We start from the raw sequence: 12,098 nt of genomic DNA on the forward strand, positions 1-12,098 counted from the left end.
GCAGCATTACAGAGCTGATCTAATTTAATGTCTCTCCCACAGAGTAATGACAAAAAGAGAAGGGCCAGGAGTGGCTTGGGACTATAATGGCTGTGTGAGGTCATTGTGAGGAGGCAGACTGAACTGGGACGCTATGGGGGTTTTGGGGGGAGGGGTGGAGTGGGGGTGGGGCAGTGGGATTGAATCTCTGAGTTCAAAATAGCTCCACAGTGAGATTTTCCCACACCAACAACTGCTGCCTGTCACCCACTTCTCCTTACAGTCAGGGCTTCACGAAAAAAGATGACCAGGACAGCCTATACAGGAAAAAACAGCAGTGGTGCTGCCTTGACTTAATCTGGACTGGTAAAGAAATCCTTTTCGACAAGGATTCATCACTATTCAAACCACAGAATGCACTGTTGGACGGGTACACCGTTATGAATGTGTGGTCTGGTGCCAGGCCAACCTTTTGGCTTCACACTTCTGTCATTTCCAGCAGGCCTTTACAAAGAAAACATCCATAATTTGGCGCAGCTAATGACACCCCCGTGTCTGCGGTGCTTAAACAGCATGCAGGACGAGGCGGTGGCGGCCTTTCAGAGCAGAGATGATCAAAGACGCCGCACTCATTGGGTTTTGCCAGTTTGCTCAGAGGCAGCTGCCGCACAGCACTCTGCACAAACCCATTTAGCTGCTGCAAATTAAGATAAGAATCATCTCAGAATAACAGATCTGCATCTCCCAGTGATGCACCTGAAGGCAACAGTAAGTCACGGCTGAACGAAAAAACCCAGTCATTTAGCACTTAGGAAAGACCGCGCGAGCTCATCGCATTACGCCACTGGGCTGTTAAACCTCCCCTCCTCTTAAAGCAGGGAATCCAGAGCGTGTTCAGCTTTTCGCTTCATCCCAGTTTAAATGGTCTGCTGTTAAAGTGGATTACATATAGCAGTACAGGAGGTGTGAGGCAGGCCCACTGCACACACATGTCAGGAGGGAAACCTGAGCACTAAGGCTGTGCAGCACACACACTGATTGTTTTTTTTTTCCCATGATGCCTTTCTTCATGCAGGACAGGAAATACACAGGTAGGCTCCATGACGAGAGAACATCAGCTCATCCTGTGACGTTTCACAGAACTGTCCTCTTCTCAATGAATCTCTCGCATCTCTTACTGCTGTCAGCCCATGCAGGCCAGTACTGCCCATCAAGCATGACAGCACCGTGTACCTCCCACTGCCAGAACTGAGGCTGCGCTCCAAAACTCACCAATCAGGTGTTATGATACCTCCCAGCTATGCTGCTTTTATGAGAAAAGAGATCCCAAGAAAATGTTTGGTTGGACATAGCAAACCTTCACAAATGGGTTTTCTGTGTGCTTACAGGGAGTGTTTTTGCTCCCTCCCATGGAACACTGTCCTCGGGGTCTGTCTGCAAATATCTGCAGACTTTAAGCAGAAAACCTCACGGAATTCATTTCACCCGTTCCACATGCATGTTAAAAGGTAACTGAGGATGGCCCTGTGTGCACTATGAGCACCCCCCATTGCTCTGCGCTCCGCCAGCCTTCTGTTACTGGTGCCAGTGCGCTGTGTGACAGACGACGGCCCAAAGACTCCTTCACACATAACGCGGAGCTAAATCTGAGCCGGGCTGTAATGTGAGGAGACAGCGAGAACCGTCATCTTGCCTTGAGACGCAGGACACAGTGCAGGGCTTCCTGGAAAACCCCCCGCTGAGTCTCCACGCCGTGTTCATGGGAACGGCCGGGGGCCGTGCAGAGCCCTTCCCCTCCCCCTCCCCCGGACAGGGCACGCATGCCGAATCACAGCACATCCTCTCAGACAGGCAGACGCTGCCGGTTATCACAGAGATTCATGTGAATGAGTGGAGCAGCACAGATAAGGGCATCTCCACCGTGCCCACAGCCGAGCCAAGCCACAGACCAGCTGTCTGACTATGGGTTTGAACCGAAAGCACCCCTCCCCCCCACCCCACCTCCACCACCTGTCTGCACCAATCGCACAAACTGTCCACATGCACCAATCATACATACTGATCACAAGCACTGATGATGAATATAGCATGTTATAATAACTACCTGTACAAGTGTTATTGTGTTATAGTGTGTTTTGTTTTAATAGTGTGTTGCTTAGCGCTGCAGAGGCTCATATAGTACTGTATAGAGATCATGTGATCGATTGTTTTGGTTTTTGACCTTGGTTAGTAACATGAGAGCATTAAACTGCTAAATCAGTAGTTTTGGTTTCCCCCTGTTAGCTGGGAGCCCAACCACTCATTAACTACGCAGGGCATTTAGTGGGTGTGTCTGCGCAGAACCAGCAGCTACATCTACAAAGGCAGTCTATCTATAGGAGCCCTCCTCCGGGGGTCCACCTGTGGGGGTCCTTCTGTGGGGGTCTACCTGTGGGGCCCACCTGGGAGGCCCTGTCACATCTCCCATAATGAGATCGTTAATTAACTAAACTATGTGCATCTAATCCCATCCATTATTGTGAAAAATGAAAGGTTTTCAAGCATCTTTAATCTTGTTTTGAGGTATTTTTACTTAATTAATGCAAAAAATATCTGCCAACGGCGTAAGAAAATTGAACTTGCTAAGTAAGATCATTCTATGACATGTTTTATAAAAACAAGTCATAAAATCTTATGTGCACAGAGCTTGTTGAGTAAATTTATCTCATTTAAAGAATAATCCGATTTTTAGACAAGGAACCCGGTTAATATTGTTTGATAAGATGTCATTTTTTGCTGTGATATGTTGAGGTTTTATTTCAGTGAAGGTGTTGGTATGGTGGTGAGGTATACTGTGTAGCATTGCTGTGCTGCTCTGGGTGCACACTTCAGGTCTCAGCCTGGCAGCCTGGCCCTGGCACTTGTTTGTGTGGAATGGTGCTGCTCTTGACTGTGTAGCGTTTGGTGTCGCTTTGTTGGACGCACTTTGCGCACGATTTTGTAACTTTGGGAGCGGCTCTGGATGAGAGCGTCTGCTGGATGTTTAAAATGTAAACGGTAATGAGATGGTCAGTGGGAGCAGCTGGCGCTGAGCAGCTGAGCGATCCCAGCTCTGAACAGGTACGGCAGGAGATCTGTCCCAGGCGTGGTGGACTGGGACGGCTCTGAGGTCACGCTCCAAAGAGCACTGGTGTCCTGTTTCACCGGGACGGTCACGTAAGAGGCAACCTGTGACACCTCTGACTGACCGTGGAGCACGACTCACGCCAACAGGCCCACCCCCCACCAGACCAGCACGTCCCTCCCTGTGACTGACCGCTACTCATCCTGCTCACAGCGGGTTCAGAGCTTCACTCATCCCCATCAGAAAAGGACAGCTTTCCATGCACTCAACATATACTGAATCTGTTATCCATTATTCCAGTTATAACCTACAAAAAAATACAAGCTGTGCTGTGCACACACATAAAGCCTTTTGGCCTGAATTCTAACAGCACTGCATTTTGTCTGAATAGTAAATGACAGTAAGCATTACTGTTCTGTAACTTATTTTCACTGTTAAGTTTATTTGCTATTGTGGCGTAGCAGTATGTTTTTTTTTTTTTTTGGAACACTGGCTTGGCTAAGCAGCCAGAAATAGTGCATCAGACTCAATAAATACAGGAAGGGCAGGGAGCAACACAGTGCTGAATAGTACTTTTTAATTATGAGCAGAACTTTATTACCCTGAAGCTTTTGTTCTGTGCTCCCCATTATGCTAAATTAAAGTCGCAAAGAGAAAACATTTAATGGCCCTTGAAGCATTTTACATGCAAACATTTGTAATTATAATTTCCTTCCCTTTGGGAGTGCGTAACTACCCAAGTTTAACTACATCTCTAAAGTACATTCAAAATTCACACATCTAAACCTGACAGGTTTTACGTGCAGTTGAAAAACGCGCTTGCGCTTCACTTCTTAATGGGTGAGTGTGTTATCACGACCAACTTTCAGCAGTTGGATTTCTGAAAAGAGAACATCCTTACATTATGTAAAGCACATTGCTTACATAATAATGAACATTTAGACTTAAATGTGATTGGCTCATTTTATGCTTTATGTAAATAGGCACGTTGCATGTGATATAAGGAACTCTGGGAGACAAAGAAAGTAGCCAAAGTGATGAAATACCCTCTCATTCTTAAAGATAAAGCAACAACATTACTTCTTACTGGAGAGGGACAGAGGAATTACCTTTGACCTCACCTTTGATTTCCATGTACCATGGAAGCTCGGTCTCAGTCCTCACAAACCAGCAACTGTGCTCAAAACTTTGCTTTCTGACAGGATATCTTGCTGGGAGGACATTTTTGGGGCTGTTCGTGTTTGGATGATGCAACCTGAGGATGACGCTGAAGGCAGCAGGGTGGAGAGACAGCTTCCCAAAATGCCCACACTGAGGCATTTGCATAAAAATGATTTATTCATGTAGCTGTGTCTCTCAGCAGCGTCTCTCCCCGTCTCACTCAAAAAAGGATACAGAGAGGATGAGTCAACAGCTATCTGCACATGGCTGTACACTCCTTCCAAAGGACACCCAGTACACTGCTCCCATAATAACGTCAGAGGAGGTCACACACATTAACAAAATACTGCCACCGGGGTAAAATACAACACGAGAAAAAATTATGTAATCAGTTGAATGAAACAACCAGAAAAAGTAAAACCATTGGGATAATTATTATCTGAAGTGTAGTATATCATATTGCTCTAACTGCTTTGAAGCAGCTTATGTAACTGGATATCTCAAAGATAAAATACAGTCATATAAGACAGAAAACTCTGTTATCCCTTGTAGTTTCAGATGTGGCTTTACGTACCGTAATACGAGCTGAATGCAAATGAACCCGCTTCAGTTTTGCTTTCTAAAGGGGGATGTGAGCGTCACGTTTTATTATTGACAAAGTCAACAAGTGTCAGGTTTTCCGAAAGCCCCGCGGTCTCGGAACAAAGGGCCAGGTCCGCGTGTGCACAGAGGTCGCGGACAGCCAGGACCGGGGGGCTTTGTCATGCTAATGTCTCATGACACTGCAAACACACGGCCGGGGGGGGGGGGCTGGGGGACCGGGGGGGGGCCGGGAACCATCGCTTTCTCACGGCTAAAGATAGCCTGATGGGCTGCAGGAAGACAAAGCCAAGTTTACTGATGTGGGTCGCATCAGCATCCTGTTTGCCCACCGTAACCCGGGCCCTGTTGCCATGCATCCCAGCGAGCCCGGTCTGTCTCCATTGCCTCCTCAGGCACCGCGCCGGGGTCGTCATGGTAACTAAGGTAGCATTCCTCACAACCATAAAGGGGATTCTGAGCTTAAAATGCCAATCTGAGAATAAGCTGCTTCCTAAAATATTCATAAATACTACAGAGCAGCCCCTGCAATTAAAGAACTGGTTCCTGCATGATTATCTACGCAATATTTACACTGATCACCCATGCATGCATCAAGGCATTTTCTAAAAACCTGAGTCAAAAGCTATTCGGCGAAACAATATGACCTTTCTGTATGACAATACAGCTATTGTAGTCACTGTGAGGTCAGGTTTGATGAGGGGGCACGGGGGGTTTCAAAGTTTAAATATCTGTAAAGCAATGTGCACTTGCTGATATCCACAAAACCAGACTTCCATGTGCATTCTTTTTTCATCAGTTTCCCTTTTTCAAACCTTGTGATGCCCTGAAGTTGGAGCAAACCTCGATGGCTTTCTTTTAATAAATGCATCACTATGCTATTTTGGCCATTTTCAATTGTGTATTTCACTTTTGCTTATAACATTAACAATAATATTGTCACAACTTCAGCATAAACTGAATGAAGTACAAATGAAAAGGCATCACTTTCATCTTTTTGGCCGCTTAACTGTGTAAACCTTGCAAAACTGTATGTCTTAAAAATTATCTTCATCAATCAACAAACATTTAACATATGGATTATTAGCTGAAAATTCAAAGAAGTTATCCAAAATACAGGTATTATTAAATCCATGAGCACTGGGAGGTTTTGGGCCAAGGGATAAGCTGCAGCACAGCTTAACGGGGTGAGTCTTTTGGAAATGACAACCACTAACAGGTTGTTATCGATTACATGACGAACCTGTGCTGACTTCTGGTTTGATTATCTAGTGACAGGCAAACGGCAGCCAACATGACCAAAAATCTACCAAGATAAGCTACCCATCTCTATCAGACTGTATTTATGGCCTGAATCCTCATTGCACCCAATGTAAAACAGCGATGTATCCAAAACAATTGGTAGTAATCTATTCGGTACTGGAGAGTATCTGCTTTAATTATTTGCACACTTTTAAACATTTCTAAACAACCACAGAGAAAAATATTAAAGCATGACTCTGTGGATGTCCAAAAAGCGATTCCTTTTGATAACAGCCAATCAGAGGCTTAGGACCTCTGATGGCAGTTAATTATGATGGCAGTTAATTCCACCAATGGCGAGCTGAGGAAGACCAGCAGATGCCATTTACTCAGAGCGAGAGTGCTGCACAACATCACCAGTTTGCCCTCACCAAATGGCTGTGGAGCCTGAGAGGTGGCATGTTCCCTACCATTGGCCAAGCCATGCAGAGGCTGTACCCCCAGGGAGAAGGGGGAAGGGTGGTGATGTCATCCACCTCTCAAGTGCTGCTGGGATAGGTCTTAACCCCGACGTGAGGGACTGTGGCACTCAAACAGCTGGTCGTTCTGACGTGTCCTCTTTGTGTGCTCAACCTCCGTGGCTCGGAGGCCCAGTGTGTGAGGGTCCTGGCCTTCATTGGGGCATTATGTAAGGAGCGCATTGAGACCAGCTAACAAGGAGCAGCACTGTTCAGGCCCTGAGGTCACGGAGATGTCATTCTGCTTCTTCACCGAGAAACTTAAGGGTTTCACTTTTGAGAACCAAAACACAATGCACAACCCCACGCTAATCCCCCCATTTCAGAACAATAGAGAGGGAGGCATTCGTGAGGTGGGAGAGTTGCTTTTGCACTGAAGGTTTTTTTTTTTTTGAGTATGAAACCTGGGTCACGTACGGAGGGAGTCAGGTAGCGCACGCTCATTCACGAGTGTCCCTATTGAAAGAAAAAAAGATATTCTAATTCAAACAGATATTCACAAACAAAAAGTAATCTGATCGCGCATTACGCAAAGAGAACAAATAAGCAGATTGTTTCCCCTAGGGGGTCACGTACGATTCAAACTTTAAGTAACCTGCACGCCAGCAAAACCGAGGACTTTCAAAGACACCCTGAATGTGACTCATTAAAATAAAATCTGAGAGAGCAGAGCGGAGCCGGTATGATTTTGGTTAGCAGTGAGCTTTTGAGCTGTGTAATTTCAGGCATCAACCTGAGCGAGAGACCTGATGTGAACTCTCTCCCCCGCAGACAGGGACTGCAATTAGCACCTACACTGAGACAGACACCTCACAGAGAGGGCTGAGCGGAGGCTCAGGAGGCTCTGAACACATGGGAAACGCCGGGGACTCTGCACGGCAGCCTCTCCCTGTTTGAAATTCATTCATTTCTGCAGTTCAGCTGCAGATGCAGACCGCATGTAAATTACACAGCCCCCCTGTTCCATCCATTCCCCTGAGCTGCATATCACAATTACCACACAGTTTACTCAGGCTGCACACAGCTGGAATGCGTGTGCCTTAATCTCTCATTATCGGCAGTTAATATTCAAAACTATTTAATATGTGATTTCCCCAGACTTTGACACAGGGGTGTGTTTCTGTGTTTAGAGTGGCGTACAGTCCTTTAAAACAGCCACATACAAGAATGGAATATGATTGGATACTAATACGTGATATTGCTATGGGGTCACAGAGCTCAACACGGTTTTAGAATCGAAATATAATATTAATACAATCTAATATAATATTAATCATTGGTGCTCCCGCACAGGCAGTAACTGAGACATAACGGGCTTTATGACACAGATCCCTGCTGGGGGGCTCTGGAAAGCATGAATCACCACGCTAATTGTCATTTTAATTATTGATTTGGCTAATCAGTGTGACAGGAAAGTCGATATGATGGGTGTAAACAATGCTTTAGTATTTTGTGATCTCTGATCCAGGGCCGGCACTTCTCAACATTCTGGCTGTGCACCAAACCATCCCTCACTCCCCTGCTGATCCCAGATCAGTGATTGGCGTGTGAGCGCAGTGTGGATTTATTAAAGTTATTTAATGATTTATTTAGCAGATGATCTCATCTGGGGGAATTTATGAGGGCTTCATAGGAAGAAAGCGTAAATATTCACAGGAGTAACAAAAAGAACTGGAATAGAGGTATCGAACAGCATGACCCAGCATCGGGCTGAAATGATGTAGTGTGTTGAGCACTGATCTGAGATCAGTAGGGATATATCAAGGGGAGAAGAAGGGGCAGCCATGTTGGACCCGTGTAACCCAGAACATCTTCTCAAATAGCCATTAAAAAGTTATTCTAATTGCACATACATTTCCAGCATTCTGTCGACAGATGTATCACAACACTGCGTACATACTGTGACAAGAGTGACCCGTACTGTTGTGAATAGTAACCCGTTTGTCAGGGGAACAACCTTCAACACCATTGTTCTGACACCCCAAAGTCACTATGACACCTGAGCTCGCAGGTGGGACTCACACTCACAGGTGTGACACGTTCCAGGAACTGCCACCAGCCTGCTGACACAGCACTTCCTCTAAATCCACATCTCTCCTTTCCTGTCTGACACGACCGGTTCCACCACTCTGACCAGACTCCACTGAAGCAAACGCTCTGAATGACAAAGCTGCATGATGGAAGACTGTTCAGTCTGCAGTAAATTAAGAATTGCATATTCTTTCTGATTGTTATTTCCTCTGTTATTGGAACAAAAATGCACACAGAAATTGTGCTCTTCTTCCCTGCAGTGTGACATTACATTACATTATTGGCATTTTAGCAGACATTCTTATCCAGAGTGACTTACATCGGTTACAGTTTTTTCACCATGATATCCATTTTTCTACAGCTGGATATTTACAGAGGCAATTATGGGTTAAGTAATTGCCCAAGGGAACAATATCAGTGCCCCAACAAGGAATTGAACCAGCAACCTTTCAGTTACAAGTCCTGTTCCTTAACCGCTATGCTACACTGCCAGTGTTACACAATGCTTGGTAAGCCATAGCTGTGATGTAAGAGGCAAGCTGAATGCAGGTGCTGCCCACCTGAATCGCGCTGCTTTTGGTCCAGGGTAGCAGGCAGTCTGAGACGAGGGCTGAGTCAGAGGGAGAGACGAGTTCGGGGAGCACAGTGGGAATCGGGGACAGAGGAGTCTCCTCCACCTCTCTGCTCTTCCTGCAGGGGGAAAACAGGGTCATTATGAGACAGGCTCATGCAACAGTAACAATAAGAAACAATAACACTGCTTACGCTAATGCTGCATTCAGCAAATACTGATTCGTACAACTGCATTGCTTATAAGGACACTTGTTAAACACTGTGCAATCATCGCTATGATCATATTTCCATTTTATTCAATGCCATATGGCTATATTAGCCTGGCAGCTAAGTTCCTCTGGAAAAGCGTTTCCCTAAAAAATAAATGGTAGCAAAACAAACATGTCAAGCAAAAAGCGGCTATGCGTTATGTCTGGAACCTGCTGGGAAGCAGAGAGGCAGGAATGATGTCACAGTCAAAGGTCACTTGCGTGGAGTACCATTTAGGGGACTGGATGTGCAATCAGAGGGCTGCGGGGTCAAATCAGGGATGGCGCCCTCTTGTGGTTGCCACAAGAGAGCCACTTAATCACATAACAGTGAACACTGTTAAAGTTTTGAAATGGATGACCACATCAGCAAAGCTTATCAATAGGCTGATGTTGCAGAAGTAAAGGACGTTGCATAGGTGCAGTCCTATGCAGTAATAATGTAATATAATGCGATGTAATGTAATGTAATGTAATGTAATGTTATGTAATGTAATGTACTGTAATGTAATGCATGTACCTGTTGCTTTTGTGGAACATGTGTTCCCTTACATCAGGGTTTTGCTTTGAACCCTGGTCATATGAGAGCTTCTGGACACAAAGGACGCCTTTGTCGTCTACCTCACAGTCATTCTCTAACATGTATAATGAATCTAATCAGAACCTGACACTAAGGAAAAGATCAGTGGAGATGTATTGGAGAATACAGAGAGCGGCTTTGTGTTTAGCTGTACACACCGAGGCAATGGATTGGGCAAAACTCATTTGGTATGTCCAACTAAACACTTTCCCTGAGTTTTTATTTCCTCCTAGTGTCACCATAGCTGGCCTTTACCTTTTTATCTTAACAATTTTCTTCTTTGATGGCTGCACCACTTGTTATGTAACAGCTTATGTTATGTAACGTTCTTGCTATCAGTATTAACAGGGAGGTAGCAAAAGAAAGAAATTCTGAAATTAATGTGAGAAACAGTATTGGCTCGTGTCAGTTCATATGGGCAGTGAGAAACAAGCTTTCTGCTCTTGCTTTGTGCAACATTGGCGGGCCCCATTGGCTTACACCTGACGGCTACGCCAACAGGATTACTGTAACTTCTGGAGTCTGCTGTGACAGGCGTGCATTGCTGCTGAAATAAAAAAAGGCAGCACCGAGCAGCAGAAAAGTGTGATAAGGGCAGTCCTTTCTAAACATCACTCAAAGGGAATACTTCATGAAAGAGGTGGATTCATCTACAGCATGCAGCGTCCTCTAGATGACAAGCCAAAGTTCGAACAGCCTCTTGAAAGAGCTGCTTTGCACAATAAAATCCTACACAATCCTTTCTTAATTACAGTAATGGTATCAAAACCTTTACAACAGGATATGATAGACTGAAAGCCTGCAGATCAGGCCAAACATCTTGACCTTGCTTTCCCATTGTTCATTCTTGTGATGAAAGAGAACCTAGTTTATCATGGAGCAATATATTTATTTTTTTTCCCTTTAGGAGATGACAGATCAGAATTGCTAGGTTGTAATATATTAATATTTAACAAATATTTGTGTTACTGGCAGAATGTATATCAAAATAACAATTACTTACAATCTAATCTAAAATACAAGGAAGTCTGGATGCATGGATGTCATTAGAATCACATTATTCACTAGAAATGCCTGTGCTAAAATCTTAGCCCTAACCATAAACCGTAGCTGCGTTCCACTGCCATCTATAAGCTCTTCATTAGAGAGAAAACTGGAAAGCGTTTGAATGAAACACTATAGGGAAATAAAATGAAGAGGTGAACTGTTTACATCATCATACTACATACTAACGATAACCATGATAGTCTTTAATGCATGAGTGAGGGTTATTGATTTATTATGACCACAAGACAATATAGTGACAAAAAATAAAAAATATATCACCTATTTCCCAAGTCTGGAAAACATCAGAGTTATATCAGATGCCCTTACCCAGAGCGACTTACATAGGTTACAATTTTTACATGTTACTCATTTATACAACTAGATATTTACTGAAGCAATTGTGGGTACCTTGCCCAAGGGTACAACAGCAGTGTCCCAGCAGGGAATCAAACTGGCAACCTTTTGGTTACAAGACCTGCTCCTTAACCACTATGCTACACTGACTGGCCAGCACTGAGGTCACCCTCTCACCAACTGGTCACCTTCCAACAGACACTGGAAATAAGCACAGAAAAGCCAACGAACCCTGACGCACAGTTACCAGGAGATGGGGTTTGCTACAGGCCCACTGGTCTTGCGCAGGCTGCTCCTCTAGGGCGATCATGTGTGGGGGGTCTGCGTGACCTGTCTGTTTACCTGCGCGGATCAGCTGTGAAGCGTGAAGCCGGTGTGTTCACCATGTGCAGACGCACAGCGTATGCCTACGGAACGCCCTCATGTCCGAATCGAGCTGCAAATGTGGGGGCCTAAAAAAAGCTGGGGGAGATTTTACAGCACCAAGAGAGGCAGGAAAATCCACTTTTTCTGTAGTTTATGAGAGAGAGGGCCTCATCTCCACTGCCCTGACATTCACAGCTCCACAAACACGGCAGTTACTAAGTTAATAATTACATCCCAGAAAGACACAGGTGCTTGACTTCCACCCAGGGCTTTCTTTGGACTGCTGGAATTGGGTA

The 12,098-nt window shown here is 45.0% G+C and overlaps 1 protein-coding gene across 3 annotated transcripts in view; it reads right to left on the minus strand.

Moving 5' to 3' along the window:
* Positions 1 to 12,098, minus strand: part of grb14 (growth factor receptor-bound protein 14) — a 56,385-nt gene that overhangs the window by 33,491 nt on the left and 10,796 nt on the right. For all 3 annotated transcript variants that reach the window (XR_005005449.1, XM_036545405.1, XM_036545407.1), the window contains one exon: positions 9,195 to 9,324. Coding sequence is in view for 2 of the 3 variants with exons in the window: in XM_036545405.1 (XP_036401298.1) it covers positions 9,195 to 9,324 (130 nt within the window). In the remaining variant the exon portion in view is untranslated. The remainder of the gene's footprint in view (positions 1 to 9,194; positions 9,325 to 12,098) is intronic.

The sequence above is a fragment of the Megalops cyprinoides genome, chromosome 14 (genome assembly GCF_013368585.1).
Source record: "Megalops cyprinoides isolate fMegCyp1 chromosome 14, fMegCyp1.pri, whole genome shotgun sequence".
NCBI classification, from domain to species: domain Eukaryota; kingdom Metazoa; phylum Chordata; class Actinopteri; order Elopiformes; family Megalopidae; genus Megalops; species Megalops cyprinoides.